Source organism: Cucumis sativus, chromosome 2 (assembly GCF_000004075.3).
Source record: "Cucumis sativus cultivar 9930 chromosome 2, Cucumber_9930_V3, whole genome shotgun sequence".
Taxonomy (NCBI): domain Eukaryota; kingdom Viridiplantae; phylum Streptophyta; class Magnoliopsida; order Cucurbitales; family Cucurbitaceae; genus Cucumis; species Cucumis sativus.
The window spans coordinates 14,500,985-14,526,174 of NC_026656.2; the positions used below are offsets into that span (position 1 = coordinate 14,500,985).

A 25,190-nucleotide genomic window follows, 5' to 3' on the forward strand; every position below is an offset into this window, starting at 1 on the left:
TTGGACTGGCCTAAAAGCCAAATCGAATGTGATAATATATAGTTTTACATATAATTACCAATACTAATTAATAAATAATAATACTTAGATTAAAAAAATTAATTCAACAACTAACTAAATTTCATCTACACATGCATGGGGACTAAAAAAAGTACAGGAGTATTAAATGCAACAGTGAGTGATAGTTGAAGATAATTGGAAAGTGAAAACCATTAAAATAAATCACTCTATTTTTATTCCATATTGAAAAAATTTTAAATAGTAATGAAGTAAAGAGGAAGAAGGATTAAACACAAGACATGAATTATTATGGAGCCATGGAAATAAAATTGAAAAAAGTTGAGTATCAAGGACTCAAACGTAGTTTTCTCTCATTGGATAACATTTTAGCAAATTCAGCAAGAGCTTGTTCATTGGTTCCTTTGGCATCAAGTGGTTCAAACTTTCCGGATTCCAAATTCACCCTTGACAATGGTTTCTTTAGCAAATTCTCTCCAACATAGATTAGGTTCAGTAAATTCTCTTCGGTGGCAATGTCCACAGATGATACTTCACCACTCAATGTGTCATCCTGTTTGTACAAATCCACAGTAAAATTAATTATAATCTCAACCTTTTTTATTAACTATACACAAATGGAAGAGCTATATATATCTATATATACCTGAATACGAAGATAATTTTTATGACAATGATCAGATTGGAAGATGCTAGAAATATGATAATCCACCATATCAGCACTTGCATCACTAAAAATATCAACAATTGGTGTTCCTCCTCCATGATAAACCCAATCAAGCATACCCCATTTTGAAGCTTTAGCCGCACTATACTTCTCATCATTTTTAGGCGTACCTGTCCCTAAAGATAGAACCAACATTCTTTCTGTTTCCATGGGTTTTATCTTCAAAAGTTCACTTCTGTGTCTCAATATACTCATCTCTTTTGTCACATGAGTCATTGCAGCTAATGTCTACACAATCAAATTTAAGAAGCATAGCATAAAATTAGTAAAAGAATTTCGCGTTCGTTCGATGTAATTAATAGTCGTAATAATAGTAATTAAATGAGAAAATCTTACAGGATTATTAGCTGCAACTCCACCATCAACCATTTCATAGTTTCGAATATTTCCTTTGGAATCTTTCGTTTGAAATTCATAGCCAGGTAAGAATGTTGGTGCAGCTGAGGTACTGATGCATACATCCGCTAGTTTTGGATTTTTTAACTCACTGCATTTAGCCTAAAATTGTTCAATTATTGTTAGTTCAATGTGAAATAAAAACTGCTCAAAATATTTACAAAGTAAAACAAAATTTTCCATCCATGTCTATCATTCTTAAAATATGAAATTTTTTTGTTTATACTTTGTAAATATTATTTTGGTGTATATATTATAATATTAAATAGTTTTAACAAATATTTCATACCTCGATTGTAGTGAAAATCACAGGCTGGAGAAGCTTGATATCAAAAGCTGGAATAACAACTTGCGATAGTGTTTGCTTGAGTGTTATGTCTCCAAGCAATCCCTTTATTAATGACCTCAAGTATAGTCCATTATATTTTGGACCCATAACTTTGCCAAAAAAATTCACCAATGAACATAGGAAATAGCTGCACAAAATAATATTCACCATATGTGTATAAGACACCAATTTAGTAAAAGATGTCATTACTAAAATTAGCTTTCAAATTGAAAATCATATAAGAGACGAATAGAAAGAGAGACAAACTTTCTTTGTGGGAAGATTTTTGGTGCATGTTCTATATAGAATAGAGCAAGATCGCTGGCAGAGTATAGAGGTCGATTGTTCTTGTCAGGAGCTGTAAGCATAGAGGTGACCAAACCACCTGTGCTTGTACCAGCAATTACATCAAAGTAATCTGCTATTCTCACATCTGGGCCATCCAATTCCTACTCAATAGCAAAAAATTAGAAAGAAGTAAAGTAAAAAACATCGTCTAATTGATCTAATTAACTTGCAATGATAGCTAGTTAGTTGGGATGTCTGGAGAAAAAAATTGACTTAAAGTTGCACGATGATAATTATTATTACCTGAAGTTTTGACTCGAGAAAAGCTAGTATAATAGAAGGAATAATGCCTCTAATACCTCCACCATCAATACTCAAAATTGTTATCATTTTTCCCTTCGCAAAATCAGCTACCATTGTTAACAAAACAAATAGAGAAAGGAATGAATATGTTGTGTTTTGCAATTGGGTTGAGTGATAGGGTATGAACAAATTAAAAGGTGTCTTATAAAGGGAAACAGAGTATGTGAGTGTAAGGAATAATCCACAAGTTTCAATAACCCATTCCCACCCTATCGTTTTCCATATGTTTCACGTGACCATATAATAATTTATCTCATAAAATTTAGTAATATAGATTTAAATTTCCATTTGGAAAATAGGTCCAAATTTCATTTTACCCACAAATTTAATATGGGAATTAAGTGAGACACATTACATTCTAAAAGAACATGTTAATTGTGAATTTAAATAGTATCCTGCTTTGATATATTTGAAAATTTTCTCAATTTAAAGACCTACTCTTTAGTTAATAAGCATATCCAATGATTTGGTAGACGTAATACGTATAGTTAAGATGTGTGCTATGTATGTAGATTAATAATTTAATCACATTCAGCTATGTTATTATATTGAACCTATTACTCTATTTAATTAAAACCCTAAATTTCTAATTGACTACTTACTAAATAAGTAGAAGCTTATTTTATGATTGATTAGGGTTGATGAGTCCTAATTGGCCTAATATATAAAGAGACTTTTAGAGTTATGATCCGTTTTGGTTGAAGAAGATAATAATCATATCTTACCATTATCATTAATTTTTCAATTGAATCCAATATGTAATTTATTCTCGACAATTTATCGGGAATGATACAAGGGTTAATCTATTATATATAGATGTAAAGTAATGATATGATTTGTTCTCTACTTTATGATAATCACACATTATTTAGTTTAACTTTTCAAGTATTTAATTTTGAAAAAACATTCAAAAACATTACTCAAAATATTTTCAAGTATTTAATTTTGAAAAAACATTCAAAAACATTACTCAAAATAGTTTTTGAAAAAACAGTAGGTTTACTAAATAAGGAATATGATAAATATTTGAAGTGCCGACTTTTAATAAAAATATCTCGTAATGTTTCATGATGAATCGTCTCTTCCTAATTCTTTATTACAAAAACATTTTAAAAAAAAGTCATCCACCTCACTTTCAAGATAATATTTTATATGTTTATTGTTCGAATCCTTCTATCTACTTGGTTGTACTAAAAAAAACTAAAAGTTGGAATGAGCAAAATCACGAAGTTCGAGATTATTTTAGGGGTTTTTTCATTCATGGGCAATAAATATAAGGTTGTATTGTAGCCTAGGTAGTAGGACAAAGCTAGAACTTTATCCTTTAAAAAAATACATCTCAATATGTAGCAATCATATTATGAAACGTGCAAAACAATGAAATTTTAAATTGTGGTGTAATTCAAAGAAAAAGAACACAAAGAGAAAAACAAAAAAGCTGGAAAAGTATGGTGGAAATGGAAACAAATAGTTGAAAGAGAGATGGGAGATTTGTCCAAAAAGAAAATATGGCCATATGCTATATGCTATCCTTAAATGTGCATCACACATATCAATGTACAATATAATTTTTAAATCATTCACACCTTCATATTACTTTCTTTTCGTAATCATTTTTAGTTTTTTCATTCTTTATAAATAAACATTATATATGTTGCGTATGTTTCATTATTTTTTTATTAATTTTTTTTTCCAAATTTTGAGAAAGTGAAAAAGATGAAGAGATGCTTTAGATAGAAAGGTATGTAATGATACATTGTAAATAAAATTTGAGACCAAACCAAGGAAGAAATGTAAACCATAAAAAATATTAGAGGAAAAAAAATTAGATAGAGAAGTGTTTTAAATAAAATATTAGGAAAATTTGGAATATTTACATATTGATGAAAAGTTTATAGATAGAAATTATATAGAGAAATTAAAAGAGTGAGAGTTTGTAAAAAAAAAAAAGTAATTTTTTTTTATAATAATAGAGTGCACGTTACTTACATTTTTTAAATTGTAAAAATAATTTAAAAAAATTATGATAATAGAGTATATGTTACTTACAATTTTAAATTTACAAAAATAGCAAATTTAAATGTAGATTACCGTCAAATTTACAATATATAAAAAAGAGGTATTATGAACTATTTTTTTCTAATTTTTTTTTTTTATCATTTAATGCAATTTCCCTTAAAAGGGAGTATGAGTAGTAAACAAGTAAAAGTAAAACGAGCCCAAATATTTCTAAATATAACGAAAACAAATGTAGCAACCTCGCTTTCTTTCATATTTTAAAATTTGTGTAATTTTAATCTTACCATTGTTACAGTCCATTAATAATAAATTGGCATGGATAGTGAGATACTAAAATTTATTATTTATAGATTGTGATGACTTTGTGCGAATATCTTTTTATTAGTGATAAACTTTTGTCTCGTTAACAATTGACTTATCATGTACTTCTACCATTAATTTTTCACGTAAATTTGTTGGTGCAACTTTTATCTCGTTAACAATTGACTTAGCTTGTCTGATCATGTGACTCAAATTTATGTTATAGTTTTTTTAATTAATATAATTAACTCACATGTAATTATTACTTGAATATTATAGTTTTTTTTATCAATATAATTAAGGGGCACTTGCAAAAATAGCAAAAAATATCTACCATGTCACTACATTTTATAAATTACAAAAATAGCAAATTTAAAATCACTAACCCTCTAATAGTCTTTTGATAGCTATCTGTTATCACTAATTACTTGTCATATTTTTCATTTTCGCAATATGCAAAATAAAGGTGTCATTGGGCTTTTTTATATAAATGTTTTTGTCATCTGATGCAATTGTTCTTTAATTAACACCCTCTACCTAAATAACTCAAATAGTATTTCCAACCCAATCTAGGTTAGTTGGGTTGTTAACCCGAATAACCCAAATAATATTTCCAACCCAACCTTTAAATATGATCAGTTGGGTTGGACTGGGTTGTCGAGTTGAGTAGGAGATGGTGTACGAAAGAGACTGAGAAGGAGACGGTGAATGTCAGAGATGAGAGACTAAGACGAGAGGGAAATGGTGAGTCGGAGAGATTAGGCACGATGTAAAGACTAAAGTTGAACAAATTGAGGATGAAGAGTGAGTCTGTGGCCTACTTCTTTTTCCATTTACTAAATTAATATTAATAATATAAAGGGATAGTTGCAAATTTAACAATTAAATTCAAATTAATTAGGTATATAGCACAAATTTAAAAAATTTGTAAATATAGCAAAATTTATCAAATTCTATCAATGATATAAGTCTATCTCTGTAGATCATGTTGCAAATATTGGTCTATCACTGATATATCATATGAAGTCTATCAGCGATACAAGTCTATCAGTGATAATTTTGCTGTATTTGCAATTTTTTTAAAATGTTGCTATATCCTTAATTATTATTGCTAAAATAGTCGTCCATTCCAATTTTCCTTATATAAATATAAATATATACACATAAATAAAAAAAAATACAAATATATATATATATATCGTTAATTTGAGTTGGATCGGGTTGAACCAAAATTTTTAACCCCTAACACTACAAGAAATTTTGGATCTCCCAACGCTACTTTACACTGTCGGGAGAGATGGTGTCGGAAGATAAGGCATCTCCCGACACACCCATTGGTGCGTCAGGAGATCGATGCAATATCTTCCAACGCATGTATGCATGCATCAAGAGATAGAAGATAACTCCCGACGAATTAAGCTAAATGTCCCAGGAGATAGAAGAGAATTGTCGATGCTTTATTAAAAGCGTCGATAGTTGTGGAATAACTCTTAATGCTTTTTAGACAACATCGAAAAAAGGAATTGTCGACACTTTATTACAAGTGTCGGCAGTTGTGGGATAACTCCTGACGCTTTTTAGGCAGCGTCAGGAGTTTTCCTTCAAAAACCCTTACTTCCTCATGTGCCATTGTTTTCGTTTCTCCACATCGCAAAATGTCATCCTCTTCTTCTTCATCCCTCTTTAATTTTCCTCCTTTTTCCTCATCTCAATCTTCGTCTCTTCAAAGAAGCAGTAGTAGCATCTAGAAATCAAAGGCTAAGCAGTGTCGTCGTGAGGTGGAAGACCAACTCTAGGAAGCTATTGAGGAGCTTCAACAACGGCAGGAAAGAGTTAGCGGCGTGTGGATTTCATCATCATCAGACTCAAGAACAGCTATGGTTAATGCTATTGGTAACCTCTCTCAGCCAGACTTTCCTTCTCTCTTATGATGTTAGGGTTGGTTTTGGTATTAGAAATGTACCATCAAATCTTGTATCCGAATGATCTCTATGACATGGTCATAAAATTTTATATTATTCGATTTCTTTATCTTATAGTTGAGTAATCTTGATTATGCCGCTTCAAATAACCTTCCATATACATATACATGCATAAATCTATAGTGTTGGGTTTGTTGATTGAGTTTCATTGATTCTGCACCACTAAAGAACCAACTTGGAACTCTATGAGTACTCAGACTTCTATTATTTTTACAGAAAATTGAGTTTCATTTGTTTGCACCTTAGATCTTGTGAAAGTATATTCTGAAGAATATTCTCTTGGTTGTGTTTGATTGACCAAAGGGAGTGTATTTATACAAGGTTAATTACCCAAATAAACTAAACCTACTTTATTTACATTAATATCATTACCCAAAATAACTAAACCTTATTTACATTAATAGATCTCATTTTGGGTTTTGTAATATTTCTTTTAAAATAGATGATCTCCCGTTGCACAAAATGAAGCGTCGGGAGAGGATCTCCCAACTCATTTTGTCCGACTTCGCTCCCGACGAGAATTGATCCATTGAAAAAGAAAGAAAAAAATTCAAATCAACCCAACTCTTAGGTTATAAATTGAATAGTTCGAGTTATTCGGGTTATACCCCCACCTCTAAGTCTCGGTCTCCCTTTGCCTTCAATCATTCTTTCCCCTGTTAAGAAGAAAAACTACAAATTTGAATCGAAACAAATCAAATCATGTGGCTCGAGCTTGGTTTGATTTCACTTCCAAATTAAATTGAACTGAGCTGAAGTGTGACTAATAGGTGTAGGAAGAGAAAACACGAAATTCGGGTTAATCAGACCGAACCGGTTGGATTGGACCCATTAACCCAGTTGCCAGTCAATCCGATTTAAACCAAAACCGTAAAACGAATATGACAAAATCCTTCGCCAAAGCTGGACGGCAGTCGACCATGGCTTCACTGGACGGATGGCGGCGGTGGGTCCGAATACCAGTGGCGGAGCTTTAGCAGGAGCGACCGTGAGCGTTTCACACCTCCCGGTACCTGTGGTAGAGGAGTTGTTCACGACAGAGTTAAAAAAATCAAGAAAAAATCTATTTTTCTCTACGGCTCGGGTACCATCTCAATTATGGTATTTCATTGATTCATTTGTATAGCTTACAACAGGAACACCTAGAATATATATACACATACGCAAAAAAGGAATAGATTACGCTCTTTTCGATCGATTTGGAGTATTTTCTGACCGAGGTCCTTATCTTGTTTGGAAGTTTCAGTAGTAGCAGGTAATTGTCATCGGAAGGCTTATCTTTATGTAAATACCTTATTCTGTTGGTCATTCCATGCATTTTTGTAATATATTTTCTCTACTTCTGAGTAACTATGTGGTTAGCTCTGCCATTCGTAAAAGGATTTATCAAAATATTTCCTCTAAATGCTTGCATTCCCTCCATCAATACAAACGAGATAAACCCATTTCACGATTCAGTAGACAGTCAAGGAAGGGAACTAAGGTAGCTAAGAAGGAAGAAGTAATTCCAAGGCTTTACACTAGAGATACTGTGAGGAACATATGCAATATTCTTAGAAATTGCTCATGGGCTTCTGCTCAAAAACACCTAGAGATGCTCCCTATTAGATGGGATTCTTATCTCATCAACCAAGTTTTGAAAACTCATCCACCATTGGAGAAGACATGGTTATTCTTCAATTGGGCTTCTACGCTGCAAGTCTTCAAGCATGACCAGTATACGTACACGACGATGCTGGATATTTTTGGAGAAGCTGGGAGAATTTCATCCATGAATTATGTATTTCAACAGATGAAGGAGAAGGGGATAAAGATAGATGCAGTTACATATACTTCGTTAATGCACTGGCGTTCAAATTCAGGAGATGTTGATGGAGCTATAAAGCTTTGGAAGGAAATGAAAGCCAATGGCTGCCATCCGACAGTAGTTTCTTATACTGCTTATATAAAGATTTTGTTAGACAATGGCCAAATTAATGAGGCCACTGCTACATACAAGAAGATGCTTCAATCTGGGCTGTCTCCAAATTGTTGTACTTACACCATCTTAATGGAATACCTTATTGGAGAGGGTAAGTTTCCCTTCTCATGCGTGTTAGTGAGCTTCAGAAATTTTCTGTTCATCAATTTTCTATTTGTTGCCATTTTTTTCTATGTAAGGTTAACCTGTTTCTTCACTTTAATTTCAGGTAAATGCAAAGAAGCCCTTGATATTTTTTCCAAAATGCAAGATGCTGGAGTATATCCTGATAAAGCAGCATGCAATATATTGATTCAGAAATGCTGTAAATCAGGGGAGAGGTTAGTAATGACACAAATCCTGGAGTTCATGAAAGAGAACCGCTTTGTGCTTCGATACCCTGTGTTTGTTGAAGCACATGAAACTTTGAAAAGTTGTTCTGTTAGTTATGCCCTACTCAAGCAAGTTAATCCTCATATGGAGATTGAATCAATCAGTAAGGGTGAGGTTGTCGATGTTAGTACAGGTTCGAATACTGTTCCTCCCAATGTAGATAATGAGCTTTTAGCAATGCTGTTGAAAGATAATAAACTTACTGCTGTTGACCATATGCTCATTGGGATAGTAGATAAGAACATACAGTTGGATTCTTCAATCATTTATTCCATCATTGAGGTGAATTGCAAAAGTAATCGACCCAACAGTGCTCTGCTGGCTTTTGATTACTGTTTAAAAAACAGTGTTAACATCAAGAGAAAGTTGTATCTTGATTTGATCGGGATTCTGATACGATCTAGTATATATCCAAAGTTGTTGGAAATTGTTCAGGAAATGTATACGCAAGGGCATTGCCTTGGATTATATCATGCCACGCTTATTCTTTGTAGTCTTGGCAAAGCTGGAAAACCTCAATATGCAAGGAAAGTTTTTAATATGTTGCCTGAAGAATTGAAGTGCACGGCAACTTACACTGCTTTGGTTGATGGTTATTTCTCTGCTGGAAGTTCTGGTAAAGGGCTTAAAATTTTCGAAACTATGCGAAAGAAAGGATTTACACCATCTTTAGGCACGTATAATGTGCTGTTAAATGGTCTTGCGAAGAACGGTAGAGGTGTTGAATTAAATATTTATAGAAGGGAGAAGAAGAGTTTTGAGATTAGTCATCATTCTCGTCTCAATACAATATTGGATGATGAAAGGATTTGTGATCTTCTTTTTGGAGAATTGGTATCTTGAGGGAAATTGGAGGAAGAGTGGTGTGTTTGGCCCAAGGAGCTTGGAAGTAGGGAGTTGATAACCCCACTTCTTGTTCGACGCAAGGACTTTATGAGCCCACCACAAAAAAAAACATCAGTTTTATACCTTAACCCCAAAAAAAACATCAGTTTTATACCTTATCAACTCCTACATTGTGGGCCCAGGAGTTTACAACTCCTTGCTCTCCATTATTCAACTCCTCACCTCAAACACCCCCTGAAAGAATTTGTGGACTATGCAACCCTGACGTAGAATGTTACCGATCTCAGCATCTTCAATGGGGTGAGTTTTTTTCTATTGCCACTTGATGATTAGTCAATATAGGCAAGGTTACTCATCAGTCAATAATCTAACGGGGTTCCATTACAGGCCTTGATCACTGCCTTCTGTCAGAACGCCAGCGTGTCTGTGGGATCCAGATGAGGAGTTGGCCCACCCAAAGTTGTTATGGGTAAGAGCTTCATCACGAGTCTTCAGTGTTGGAAACTTGGGGTTGCTCCAACTGCCAGTTATGATGAGGACGTTCCTAAGAATGCTACTTCTGTACCAAGCCAGATGAACACTTGACCGTCCCATCCTACACGGACCAATTTACTGCCTTATCCTCACTATGAGAATATGGCAGCCTAGCTGAATCAGGTACCATCTTGAGGCAGAAGCAGTCAGGGGCATCATAAACATGCCATGGCAATCTTAGATTTACTCCTTTCCAACACTCGTAATCCTACACATCCCTACAACATCGTTCCCTTCCTCCGCCCTAAGAGTCACCTTACACTCTATTTTGATGGCGATGGTGATTTTAAGTCCCGAGTTTTCCTTTATTCAGGGCAATTCCTTTCCCTTTTGTTTTTCTATTTGCTCTCTGGTCTGTATTAGTTATTTCTATATATTCTTATTCCTTTGAGGTCAATGTTAATTTCAGATTTAGGGGTGTATATTTTTGGCTGATGATGATTTGAATTGGGTTTATAGTTTATATATTGGCTGGTATTCTATTTGATATCTGTGGTGACTAAGACAACCCATGATGTTTTGAAGGCCTAGAATTGGATCATATGATCAATGCTTGTCTTGTTTCCAAAATGCTTTAGGAAATAGTTCATTTGAAAGAAAATTAAGGTGAAAAAGAACTGCAAGTGTGATCCTCCTCACGTGTGAATGAAAGTGTTATAGATAAGGGTTCATGCAGAGGAAGCTAGCCAAATAAATAAAGGTAAGTTAGGGGGTTCTTAAAGAAGGGTTTCTATGGAAAGTTAGGCTTCAAGGAAAAAAGGATTCCTGCCCAACTAATGCCTTCATGTAACTAGAGAAGATAGTGAAAAAGAACTAAACCTAACACAATCTAACTTTTTTCCTTTTTTTTTTTTTTTTTTTCCCTTAGGAGTACATGTCAAATACTGCTAAATGTCAATTTATACTGTATTCTCAACTATAGTTCTATTTCTGGTTTAGAAAAACCAATTTATGATAAGAATGTAGGAGAAGAAAGTGTCAATTTGGTCTAAAGAATGAAAATTAGAATAAGAGTAGAACAGATAAAAGCAAATACACATCTGCTTGTTTAATTTGGACCATCTATTTCTTTTTTGTCATTTATTTACTCATTTTCTAATTATAAATATTTAGAAAAATTATTTTAAATTATCCTGCTTTTCAAAACTTTTGAAGTCATTTAGATTATAATAGACTACTATGTCTATCATGATACAAATAGACATAGATATTATGCATTTTGTTTTGGTCTATCAGGATCTATCGTGGTTTGTTATATTTTGTAAATATTTTAATTCATTTTATTATATTTAAAAATAGTAAATTGTATTTATTTCGATGTTTACGTATTGAGATAAGAACATAGGATAAGGAACACTTAATCACATACAATGTGTTAGAAAACAAAAATTCTATGGTTTGAATTATCTCAACTCTATGGAAGCCTCTTAATCCAAAGAATCCTTGATGAATGAAAGAGGGATTTTAAAAAAAGTTTATTGTTACCAACTAAAAGAACAAGGGTAATTAAGCAACTCTCTTTGCCTTGGGATCATAGGAATACAGAATGTATTCTCCATCTCCATCTTGGAAAATAGTTTTTTCTTCTGTTCTTTTACTCTAATCTCTTTCTAAACAGGCATTTCTTTACTCGTTCCACGTAATAGACCTTTCAAGAACCAACCTTGTGAAGAAGTTTTGTCCTTTTTTTCATAGAAGTTTAAGTATTGTTGATGCCAAAATCTATATAGGAAATAACGAATCTAACCTTCGCGTGACAACAAAAGAAAATGGCTCTAAAACTAAAGTTACCTCGTAGTTAGTTATAATAATTGTGTGTTTATAAAGAAAATGTCCTTAAGTTTACTCTTTAAGATTAGGATGAAATAGATTTTTTCTTTATCTTATTTGAGTTAGGATCATATTTGATTGGCTCAATCCCTATTGCTCATATTCGGTGGAATTTCAAATCCACTGATAACAAATATATGTGAATGAAAGTTTCATTTATTTCTTATAAGATGAATGTTGGGTCATATGCTGTGGATTCAACTATTCATTCTTAAATGAATGATTGAGCAAATTGCCACTGGAAGTCTATATATCAATTATACCATAATAGTTTAGATTTAGCAACTTTATGTTGAAAGGAATTTGTATACAAAAAAGACCCCACTTAGATGATGCAATATATATATATATATAACCCTTAAGTCAAGGGGGAGGTGGAGGTGGAGATAAGGGATTTGGTTTTAAAACCCAAACCTTCATGAACTTAATTATTCCACCTCATTGCAATATATGGATAATTAGTATAGAAAATATTGGCCACTCGTTTCTAAATGAAAACTTCTAAGGTAGGCAATGTAGAGAAAAAAGATGTACTCAAGGGTGTGTTTTGAGAAAGTATTTAAATGCATATTTTACTAATTAAATTATAATAGTTTTTTTTTTAATAAATAACACAAATGAGTGAATTATATAAATGAAGAAAACTTTTGGTTAGTCTATGAGGTAAGAAAGACAAAAATGGTGGAGATTAGGTTGTTTCCATATCAAATTTTCATGAATGTTCAACCTTTTTTAGATTTAGTGAACTGTTTTATAGATCTTTTAACCAATATACCCTTCTCTTAAAATCTCATATAGAAAACATTATTACTATTTGATATCATGCATATAATATATATTTCAGAACTTATTTCTCTTTTATTATTGTTTCTTTTGGTTTAGACCTAAAAGTAAAAGTAGTGGAGGCAAAGATGGTAGTTCATACCACCAAATGAATGGTTTTTGTTCCAATAAAAGAAAAATATAAAGAGTTGCAACAAAGCTTTCAAATAGAAGAAGAAAGTTTATAGTTTGGTTCAAGAACACATCAGTAAAAAGAAACCAACTATTCTTCTTTCCATTCTCGACTTTACTATTTTTGAGCTATTTTTCATTTAGTTTCAATTCAATTTTCAATAAGTATACACATCAAAGACCTTGTGTTGTGTTACCCTTAGCAAGCAACGAACTTCTTACGATTTTGCATTATAGTCACTTTTGCTTTGTATTTGTTTTGCAACGAATTACTCTACGTACAATATACTTGATATGCTTGATTTTTTTTATTGTTTTAGTTTATATTAATTGTAATATATTATGTTTCCTATTGAAATATTTATTTAATTATTCTCCATTCTCTTTCCTCTTCTCCAATTACAAATATGAAAGAGAAACATGAAATCTAATTTCTACTTTTGTTGTTCCAATCATTGGTATATCCAATGAATATGTACATTAGTGGTAAATCTGTAGTGTGTATATATATATACCAATTATAGCATATATAACGGTTTTATACAATTAAGATGTCAAACTCACTCGTGAACAACTACTCATAAAATAATATTCCGTTTCATCCACTCGAAGTTATAAATCCTAATGTGTCTTAAAATTTACTCATATTTATTTAAATTTAATAATTAAATGAAGTTAAAAACTTAAGGTCAAAATTAACATAACCAAATAAATTTTATAAAAGGAGTGAAAACGAATACCGTATGCGTAGATAATGAATCTTATCTAGTGATCACCCTTTGCTAGAAAGAAATCTAAGTGTTATATTCTTGAGATTTGAGAATGACTTAGATTTATGGCTTTCAAAGCTTTTTAATCTTTTCTTTGAAATGAATATGGAAACGAATATTTTTAAGCATTTGTGTGGGACTTTTTCTTCCATTTCAATTATATCTCACACTCCATCGACTCTCTCCACAGCCCCAACTTTATTGCCATCAATTTGTTTGCATAAATTCCACTAAGCTCTTCTTTATTCCTTTCCTATTCTCTCAATCTTTAAATTTTAGATTGTCATGTCCATAAATATTGTCACACTTTCATATCTAGTAGGGGCATATTGGAAAATTAATGGTGTGAGGTACATTCTACCATGCAAAAGTAAATAAATAATTTTCTTGATTTTATACTTTTAGTTTGCTTGTCAAATGGTTAAGAAGAAAATAACTCAACTAACATAGTACTTGTACTATCAGTGTCTATTAATGTCACTTATAAACAATAAATAGAAGTCTATTTAATTCTATTATTGATAGAATATGAAAATTTTCCATATGTAAATATTTTTGATCATTTTGATATATATTAAAATATCCAAAAAAGATTCTATTTGGTCTTTTCATTTCATATTTTCATTGTGTTACCTCTTGCGACAAAATATCATATTTTATATCTGAAATAGCTAGAGGTAATCGGCCACATAATATAATAATGTCAAACAAGATGTGTCGATAGCACAATTGCAAGAACAACAAGAAATTAAGAGATAAACAAAGATAGATCAAACACAAGATTTGGTAACCTAGTTAGTTTGATGAAATATCACTACGTCTAGGGGTATCATGTTGATGGAAAGGTACTTTTTACTCATATGAGATCAAACAATTACTCGTACTTATTTGTAAACATTTGACAAATATAGTGGCACAAAAGTAAAACCCAACTCAACGAATGAGCAATTAGGCTTCCCCTAATTAAGTGTGAAGACTACTCCTAATTTTTAACTAAATTTTTTTCACTTTCTTGTAAAAGATTCTTCATTCACCACTACAAATTTGGCCTTTTTTTATGTGTAATGCATGTCAAATAATGTCTACCTGAATGGTATTTGTCCATCAAGTAGGCAGACATCAAGAACGTAGATTTTTCTTTATGAGTAATGTCCATCAAGATATCATTTTTCTTGATGGGTCTTACCCATGATTTTATCATAAACCCAAAATTATAAATATTTTCTTGATGAACATTGACAATGTCTATCAAGATGTCATTTTTCTTGATGAACCTTGCCCATGATCTTTTATTGTTCTTTGTCCATAAAAAAACCCTAGACCCGTCAAGAAAATTCTAAACTCATCAAGAAATCCAAAACAAATATTTTTTTTTTCAATGATGGTCATTGTAAATCAAGAAAATTCATTGCTCATCAAGAAAACCTAACTAACTTGATAGGCATTGCTAGTCAAGTAATATATTGTCCTTGATGTTTATTATATCCATCAAGAAATAATTTTTTTGACTTTTTTCTTGACGTTTGTGGACCATCAACAAAACTAAGAAAACTTCGCCCATCAAGGAAATCAAGAATCCACATTTTTTACATTTTTTTCGTATTTCTTCAACAAAATTAGAGGCATTTTATTCACGTACATGACTTTCAAGTTAAACATTGTATCAAGAAAAATATTTTTGTTGCATCAAGAAAGACCAAATTTGTAGTAGTGATTGCATTTGATGATGAACTTAGACTCCCCTAAATGAGAGAATATCCCTTTCTCAAGTGAGGATGGAATGTTGAGCTCTCCATGAGACCAAGAACTACGTTCTCTCACAAACCTTGCTTCAACAACAATGAAGAGGGCAACTTAAAGATCAACTATAATTTTGAATCACTTTTCACACGTTCACACCACAAAAACTAATTAAACTTCTTTCAAACAAAATAGTAAAGTGCATACCAACCCTAGGGAAGAACAAACTTACTCTTAATAAAATAAAAAACACAAGAGAAAGTGTAATAGCTAGACTCAATCAAATCTTTCATAGCTTAAATAAGCTAAGAAAATAATCCTTAAGAAAAAAAAAATTGTAGGACAGATCACACAAATAAAGGAAAAATAACGCTAATTCTCTCCAAACTCTAACATGAGCTTTAAAATTCTTGATTATTGGTATATTGGAGATGTTAAGCGTTTCACATTAGAAATACCAAGAGACTCACACTCCATATAATATAGATGAGTTACTCTCTCATTACCTATTGATTTTGAAATGGAACTTCATACTATCAAACAATATAACAATAATTAGAAAAGTTTAAATTTGTTACCGATATACATATATTAGTACCACATACTTGTTATTCGAAACACAGTTTAGGACAAGTGGATCCACATTTTGAGTATACATTTTTATAGTTTTGCTTTTGGTATCACTCCAAAATATTTCATATACTAATAAAGATAATTGTCCTCACTTACATAGTCATGATCATCCAACTCTCTCTTATATAGTTGATGTGGGACTTTAGTAACATTTCCAACAAATACTATATATATATATAAGTTAGATGGAACAAAAACATATATTGATGCATAAAAAAAATATCACTAGTGAACTTAAAGCTATAAACATGTAGTATAAATGTTTTTAATTTTAAAAGGGTACAACCTATATTAATTAGTTTAATCATGTTTATGAATTTGTAGTTTAATTATACAACATTTTTTATAATTATATTTATATTTCTCTACAGTACTTTGAGTGTGTGACTCTTTTCTAATTTAAGTAAGGAAGTAAAATTTAGCTAAGTGTTAAGAAGTTGTCGTTTGAATAAATATGCAGAAAGCTGGATTAAGCAATAAAATCTTTTATGGTTAAGTACACATTTGTGCGTGATTAAGTGGATAGTTCGTGAAAAAAGTTGTGCAATAAGAGAGAAAAAGTCTTCACATAATTAAGTTAAGAAGTGAGTTTTGACGGGTGCGATCAGACCAACACTAGTGCGCGTACTTGGACAAGAATAGTACTAAGTTAGATAACCACTGAGAAGTTCTCGTGTTATACCCCTTTTAAAAAAGAAGTGAAAGTTCTGACAATGTTAATCTAGGCATTTTGAGTGTTGTTAATAGTTTAAGAGGAGGTTGAAAATAAGATTTGCGATAAGAAAATTTCAAGATTGTATTTAACTTGCATCTTATTCTCACTGCTTCCACGTTTTAATGTCCGTGCATCTTGGGGTGTGGCATTTAGAGAGTTCTGATTTTAATATTTTTTAAAAGTTCAACCATTGCGATCTAGAGAATCGGAGCATCGATACTTAGCATGATAATTAGTACATTATTTGTTGAATTATGTTTGGATTTACATCTATGCTAATAATTTTGATGGTATCACGATATTCTTACATGTATTTTCATACAAATACTTTCATTGTGTATTGTTGGATGCCACATATGATTGAGGATTTTGACTAAAGATTTTGAACCAATTTCTGCAATTTTTTTATGCCTTGTACAAAGAACTTCTCATTGGAATACAAGTTGGGCAATTATTTGAATTATGAGGATATGAGAGTACAAATAATATAGAGATGTATACGAATATATACTATTCTTCGCATTATCAAATTAAAACCATCAAAAGGGCAGAAAGTAAAAATAAAATGTTTTCTTTTTCAAATAACAAATTTAAAAAATTGAATAAATACCAACCTCAAAATTCATGGGGTGAATTTATAATATGGCATCATTTTTTAAAAGGAAAATTTTTATATCCTACATATTCCAAAATAATTATTTTAAATGGTCAAACTATTAAAAATAATTTATAAAACTTCTTAAGAGCTTTAAATTACTCATTCATCATGGTATGATTATTAGTCTAACAAAAATCAAAAGTACCAATAAACAAACGAAAATATATAATTCAAATAAGCAACCAATGAGATTGAAGAGAAATATATAATTTCAAATATTTCTCTTGTTAAAGAAACTTAACGACTTATGTTAACACCAACTCATGAAAACTTTTGAAACTGATTGTAGAGAATACATTTTTTTCTAAGCAAAAGATTTGACAATATATCAAATTCATAAAAACATTAAATCAAACTCGAAATATTTTCAAATTAAAAGATCTAATACTAATTATAAGAATGGAACAACTCAAACAACAAATTAACTCACGAGCATATATGGCAAAATGAACAAAAAAAATATATCAAAATTGACACAAAGTTATATGTGGGTTTGCTATCAGTAAACAAGCTAAGTTCATGAACAGAAAGAACAAATATTATTAACAAAAATGTTTCAAAAAATTTAATAAATTATTGTTAGGTCGGAGAATTTATATATTTTATAGACGGAAACTCTATCAATCATAAATCAGATCTAAATCCATGTAACACCAAAATTACAAGAACCCAACTGATAAACCTCTAAACCTTTTTGGGTGCAGCTTTCCAAGGAAGCATTGAGTGTGTATGTTTGGGATTGTTCTAACTAATTATTTTTTAAAACTATTTATTATTTATTATTATTATAATAATAATTTATTTATTTATTATATTTTATATTCAAACGAGAGGTGTTAATTTCTTTCACAACATGGGGTCAAAATTTTTCAAGTCCATTAAGTATTAAGAAAATCAAATTTTCATAAATAAAAACTTTTTTTTTGAAAAAATAACCTAATAAAATAACAAAATATGTATGACAAGGAAGTGAAACAATTAGTATAAATATAAACAATTTGAAATATATATATATATATATATATTTTTTTTTTTTTATGGTTCATGCTCACCAAGAGAACGGTTTGAAAGTTAGGACCAATGTCAACAAAATTCATGCAAACCAATTTGTTTTTTTTTCGTCTTTTTCATGATTTCTTGATGAACAATGCCCCTCGAATAATATGGTATTTTTTATATATATTGTCTATCAAGCAATGATTTTTTTAACTATCAACGAAACCCTAACACAAAAGCTCACCCTATTTTACCTTTTTTGCATTGTGTTCACAAAATAATGGATCATTTCTTGACGGTCATGACCATGAAGATAACCATTGCATAAAGAAAAATATTTGTCTTAATAGTCTTTTACCCGACCATCAAAAAAAATAAAAATTTGCATGCATCTAGAAAAATTAAATTTGTAATAACATTATCATTAATAAAATCTAAAATTTTGGTATGTTTTTTAAATATTTTGGAAGTTTGGTCAATAATTTCCGTTTTGCTCAAAATATTGGTAACAATTCTCTTCACAAATTAATATCAATAAATAATTGAATGCAATTTCAATCATCATCCAAATATAATGAATAACACAGAAAAGGAAAAAAGAACTTAAAACAAAATCTAGGGTCCATAATCTTAATCGTGAAGAGAGAAAAATAATTCAATTATGTGTGTATTATATATCAAATATTTCAAACAATTTTGGTTCACGCAATAATTAATTCAAATCAATTTTAACCACCAACCAATTCGTATTTAACAAAAACCCTTTTAAAAATAATTTCAAACAATCAAATATTTGATTTTGAAACAAACATTGAAATTAAACTATTTAAAAGAAAGTCAAAAGAAAATCAAACTCCACGATTGTATATATTTATTTTCAATGTTCAACAACAATAATCATCCTAATATACACACACCAAAATACAATAACTTTCAATTTAGTATCCATTTTATCTCTTATTATTCGAAATTGATAATTTAATTCGTATGTATCCAAAAATTATATGTAGGACACTACACACGGTCACTATACCAAAGGTAAAATATTGTAAAACTAAGTATTATTTAAGATATATTGTAATTGAACACTTCAAAATTAATATTCAAATACAAAAATAAAAAATTGCACGTGCTCTCCTGGCCCCTTAATAGATCCATCCATGAATTTAATTATCAAATTTTGAAAAATAGTTCTAAATCAATTTGAGAATTTGTTCGTTAGTTAATTAACAGAAAAATGACGTGACATGTCGGAATATCAATTATCTATATAATATAAAAGCTCCTATGTGGAGAATTTTTTAATCCATTTTACCCATTTGATTATAAGTATTTTTACTATTCATTGGATGACAATTTTGTCATTCAACTTCTTGCATGAATAATTGGTGAATTTTCACTCTCCCTCTCCCTTTCTCTAACCATTTCAATATTTGATTCAAAAATATTTATTGCCCTAATTAACTTCATGGATAGTGGAAGAATTTTTATAGGCATAATAATAAATCCAGGAACCTTTTAAAATTCTCTAACTCATACGGTCATGCTTTCTACCGATTTATTCAACAAATCATTGTTAAGTAGAGAGAAAAGTACACTAAGACAAGAAAAATTGTCAGAAAATAGAGATCAATAGTGAATCTAGAAAATCACATTATCAATTAGCTCGGACGAGAAAAAAATGCAAGACAAGATTTATTTTTTCGGTGTTAGAGATCTATACAATTTTTTTTTCATATCTTTGTAAATATTATCTACTTTTCTATTTGTTTGAAACTATTTTTATTGTTGTTATTTTTTTAGTTATATAAATGAGTAGAATGGAAAATTTTCTTCCATAATCTATTCTATTATATCTTTCTTTTATTTTTTTTTGGCTAAAATGAGAAAGTAAAATAAGACTTTATTTTTTATTAATGTCTTTTATATTAAATTAATATATCTCTTTATTATGTTGTTGTAGATCAACCCTCTAAAATTTCTAACATTTTTTTGGAGAGTGTTTTCAAATTTTAAAATTAGTATTATTTTAGATGATAAAAATTTAATATTTAGACGTAAGCACGAAACCAAAAGAGTTTGGAAACTGATCAAATCAATAATTTTAGTTACACATTCTCAAATTCTTAGCTTAAAAATATTATATGACATTTATATTATATATCAACTATGAACGACTTATGAATATTTGTTTCAAATATTCAAATTCTCAAATAATAAAAGACGATAAATTAACTATTTTATCTCATAAATACCTAACATTTTATATATATATATATATATATTCTACATCAACTACTATCATGTTTCTATATATTACTTATCTATTTTTCTTCTTTCTTCTTTTTAACTTATCATTCTTTCCGTAATCTTCAATAATACAATTCAATTTAAAAATATTTTATAATTTAGATATATAATATAATATTTTAAAAAAGATAAATTAAATATTATCACATTTTGATAAATAACTTAACTAAAAAAATAAAAGTTTGTATCTATTATTTTATAGAAATTAATTTTAAAACATCTCAATCATTAATTATTATTTGAATAGAAGTAAAAAAATGATAAGATGTAGCTCTAAATTAGGTAAATTGAAAATATATTTATTAGTTAAATAACTTATATTATTGATTTTATATTTTAAAAGATAACATGTCATTCATTAATTCAATAAAAAAAAGTGTAGCCAGTTAATTCTCATCGATCATAAAGAATTTATTTCAAATTTTAAAGACTAAAAAACTTCAACACAATTAAAAAGACAGTCTAATTGAAGATTGAAATTATATAGTTCTCTCCTAATAAAAGTCTATCTTGAAAATTCAAATTTTACAAACATGGTTCATGAATATATAATCATTCAACAATAATAATGAATGCATAGGTAAGAAAATCAAATCAATAATTTTAATCTGACTAAAACATCACAATCTAAAATTTTTTATAACGATATCAAATTCTTGAAAAATCCAAAACTTTCTAGTTAAAAAAAATCACGTGACAAAAATATTTTAAAATCACGTGACAAAAATATTTTAAAAGAACAGTTTATAATTTTTTTTATATTGTAAATATGACAAATATGACAAGTAATTAGTGATATCAAACTGTTATCGACTTTTAAATTTACTACTTTTGCAATTTAGAAAATGAAGTGATATAGATTTTATTATTATAATTTTTTTTACAATATTTTAAGTGTCGTGTAAAAATCTAAACATTTCAAAAATAATTTTGAAAACAAAATAAAAAGGTATATACGAATTTTTTTATGATGTGAAATTCTCGGATAGAGAACTTTTTAGACATATTTCAAAATAAAATCAAATAAAAATATAGATATCAAAATCTCAAAATTGGAAAACTTTTTAATTAAATAATTCAAACAAATAAAAAAATAATTACTTAATTTTTTATAGGATCTTTTATAAAAAAAAATATTGCATTTGTACAAAAGTAATGAAAAAATATGTTAGTTTCCAAAATATTGACCAATGATCGGTCAATAATGTTGTTTTCATAGCTCGTGACAACCTGTCAAAGCCCATGACAATCGAGGGCGGGTCTCGTCCTCTTCCTTCGTGTAGAAGGATGGGTCTTCTCCTTTTACATCACATATTCTCGCTTCAGACTTCGTTCTTCAACTATTCCCACAAATATAATTTATCGTGTGTTATTCATTTTTATCGAACGTAACTATTTTAAAAAAATGAGTGTGGTTATTATTTATTTTATTGTGTTTATATTTTTTTTAGTTATAGATTTTATCTAATACTACCTTACTCTTAGAGTTAAACTATAATTAACTAAATTTACATTAGTTTTCTCATAGTACTATATTTTTTGTATTTTTAAAAAATTGTATGAATTGGTTGGTCTGAAAAAGAGAAAGGTATAAACTCTACCAAGTGGCAAAGTGTGCATAACATGCAAACAACCCTCTTCCCCTAATCTCCTTTCCATCTCACATTTTTCTCTTTTTCCAAAACTTTTTCAATAAGGATAAATACAACCATTCATTACATTCATATATACAATATTATTATAGGCTACTTTTTGTATATATAACAAACTACCTAAATATATTTACACCACTTATAACAAAATTTAAAAAAAAAATCTATAAAGTTATCGATTTTTATAAAATATTTCAGGTTTGTCGTCATTTTAAATTCGACTACACGTGTACCCACGAATAAATTGTTTAGATTTGGTACGCGATTTTGTATCATTTCCTACACGGGATTGAGTCTGTTATATTTGAAATTTATCTAATTATTATACGTGAAATTGTTATTGGTTATAATAACTCAAATCGTTTTTGCACTTAGGTCCAAATTTATGTCCCCCTTGGTCACGGCCACTTGTCCTTAAATTTTGGAATGAGTTTATGCATGTTTGTTTTGTGTCTCACACTTGATGCACTTTTCTTTTCATAGGTAACAGAATGTTGGTACTTATCCCTTCTTTTTCTTTCCTTTTTTCTTCACTTACAATAGATGTTTATAATTATACTTTAACGTTTCAAATTAGTTATGATGAAAAAATTGATTAGGTAAATTATTCAAGGCAAAATTGTATTAAAGCATGTTAGGAAGTAACCGCTAATCGGCTTAATTGTCAAGATTAGGAATGAAATAAGAAGAGGTGCGTATGAGTTACAACTTAAATCCTTTAGCTCAACCTCGACCTAATTATTAGTCGAGACCAATTTAGAAGAGGAATTAGAGCGACAAGCTAATTCTTATATGCACGATACATTACATTTATTTCTTGAAGTTAACGTAATTAGCATTGGAGATGGTACATGTGGCAAGTACTACATTGGTACACACTTTCTTCTTTGCTTTCAAATCACGAGTTAAAAACTAATAGATTTAGATAGGAAGCACCATAGAATAAACCAAATTTTATAATCGAATATTCAGTTGTAAAATAAAATCATATAAAAGCCTTCTATTTTGAACATAAATCAATTCCAGATCAATTTCTCTATAACATAAAACAAATGGTTTTAGACTAATGTAAACATTAACATATACATATCAAAATAAATTTCAAAGTTGAAAATGTAAAATTGAAAATAGAGTATTGAGACGTTTTAAGAAAAATGTTTTTTCACCCTTGAAAATGATATCTTACTTTGTTTAGGTCAAGCTAGTTCAAACGTTTTACTTGCTTTAATTGAAATGTTTTCTAGAAATTATAACTCAAAAACATGTGAACTTGATCGAAAGACAAGTCTGTACTTTTATTCATTTAAATTGTTATAGATCCAGGATTCAGAATTCGAAACTCTAACGTTCACCTATATCCCATGCGATCTAGAAACATCATTCTTACTTGTTTAAAGATTTATTAGAGTGAAAGTTCTCTCTACAAACCAACACGAGTCGTTTCAATATGTTTTGTCCTCACTCACATGTATCCTAAGAAAATTCTCAAAAAGTCACATAACATAGAATTGTTTCAAGTTAAGCATGTTTAACTTTGGAATTTCTATATATGATCGAGCCACCAAAAAGAAAGTTGCACCTCTCGTTGGTATAGATAATATCTTTTAGTTATTATAATTAAGTCTTTCTTAACCTTACTTTCATGTCCTCGGGATTATTGTGTGATATCAGTGCATTCATGTCATCCTTCTTAACTCAGGATGTTACATTATGTATTGAGATTCTATAATATAAATTAAACTTTGATATATGGTTAAGGGGATGCATTTAATCTATGGTGGTCTCACTTACCTTAGATTTAATATCCTACCCCATCAAACTCAATCGATCTAAAAACAAAAAGTACTTATGAAACCAGATCTAAAAATTTGTGAACTTGAAGAGTCATCATCTCGAAGTATCAGAGTGTATGATTTTTTTTCCTTTTGTGCAAGTGCACGTTTATTTTATTTACTTCCTAGAAAGAAAGAAAAAACACGTGGAACACAAGGTTTACAGCAAATACTACTAATTCACTTTCTTTTTTCTAAAAGTTTTAACAATACAATTGAAAGTTAATAGAGTAAAGAAAGTAAGGAACATTTGGAACGCAAGTTGGTAACTAAAATCGTAGAAATAAAATAAAATGTTTGGGACTTATTTGAGGAGGTTCCTAAGCCTTAAAATCACAAATGTTTCTGTTTGGGTACACCATTTGAAAGTTTGGCTGCAAATATGAGTTGTGGGTAATCTATTATTTGCATAACATTGACTGTATTTCGAATCAATCTTGATAAAAAATTTGAAACATTTAATTCTTTTTTTTTTTCAATGTGAACATATTACATATTTAAATCTTCCTACTCATCCAAACGGCAAGGTAAGAAAGAGGTCTCATTTTAAGAAGTTTAGGACAGATATTTTAACGATAAACAAACTAATTTAATCTCTAGAAATATTGGTTTGTTTGTATTTAGTTAGTAAACTTAAAAGAGATTGGATAATGGATGTATTAGATAGAAAAATGATGTAAAAATATGTGACACAAAATTGGTAATTAAATGGAAGAAAGTTGAAATTTGGAAAGAAATATAGAGAGAGAGAGGTTGGTTTGGTGTTACAAAAGAGTGGTTTAGAATTGTAAGCCAACCACGTGTATGGTGATTCACATGGTCCGTAGAGAAGCAAAAGTAGATATTAGCACATGTGAACAAATCTGTAAATTCTCATCTCATTAAATATCGCGTACAGCCACGTGGCGAAATAGACACCGTTTATCGTGTACCTCACGTTTTCCAA

General features: G+C 29.7%; 2 protein-coding genes across 2 annotated transcripts; one reads left to right on the forward strand and one right to left on the reverse strand.

Moving 5' to 3' along the window:
* Positions 1–212: 212 nt before the first annotated feature.
* Positions 213–7,730, reverse strand: LOC105434619 (patatin-like protein 2). The gene is made up of 9 exons (XM_011651068.2): positions 7,714–7,730; positions 7,553–7,563; positions 7,258–7,434; positions 2,061–2,329; positions 1,737–1,918; positions 1,431–1,617; positions 1,082–1,243; positions 665–973; positions 213–571 (listed from the first exon to the last, which is right to left on the reverse strand). Exons 1-9 carry the CDS (start codon positions 7,728–7,730, stop codon positions 347–349), a joined length of 1,539 nt encoding a protein of 512 aa, XP_011649370.2. The 3' UTR covers positions 213–346.
* Positions 7,291–10,643, forward strand: LOC101215549 (pentatricopeptide repeat-containing protein At2g01390). Its single transcript, XM_011651069.2, has 3 exons — positions 7,291–8,493; positions 8,611–9,920; positions 10,008–10,643. Exons 1-2 carry the CDS (start codon positions 7,734–7,736, stop codon positions 9,615–9,617), a joined length of 1,767 nt encoding a protein of 588 aa, XP_011649371.1. The 5' UTR covers positions 7,291–7,733; the 3' UTR covers positions 9,618–9,920; positions 10,008–10,643.
* The last annotated feature ends 14,547 nt before the right edge of the window (positions 10,644–25,190 follow it).

Bases quoted from the DNA above. Each gene is read 5' to 3' on its own strand.
- LOC101215549 (XM_011651069.2), top strand. From the start codon at position 7,734: ATGCATTTTTGTAATATATTTTCTCTACTTCTGAGTAACTATGTGGTT. The intron at 8,494-8,610 runs GTAAGTTTCCCT...CTTTAATTTCAG, and splicing joins GGAATACCTTATTGGAGAGG to GTAAATGCAAAGAAGCCCTT.
- LOC105434619 (XM_011651068.2), bottom strand. The intron at 1,244-1,430 runs GTATGAAATATT...GAACAATTTTAG, and splicing joins TGATTTTCACTACAATCGAG to GCTAAATGCAGTGAGTTAAA. The intron at 974-1,081 runs GTAAGATTTTCT...TTGATTGTGTAG, and splicing joins GAGTTGCAGCTAATAATCCT to ACATTAGCTGCAATGACTCA.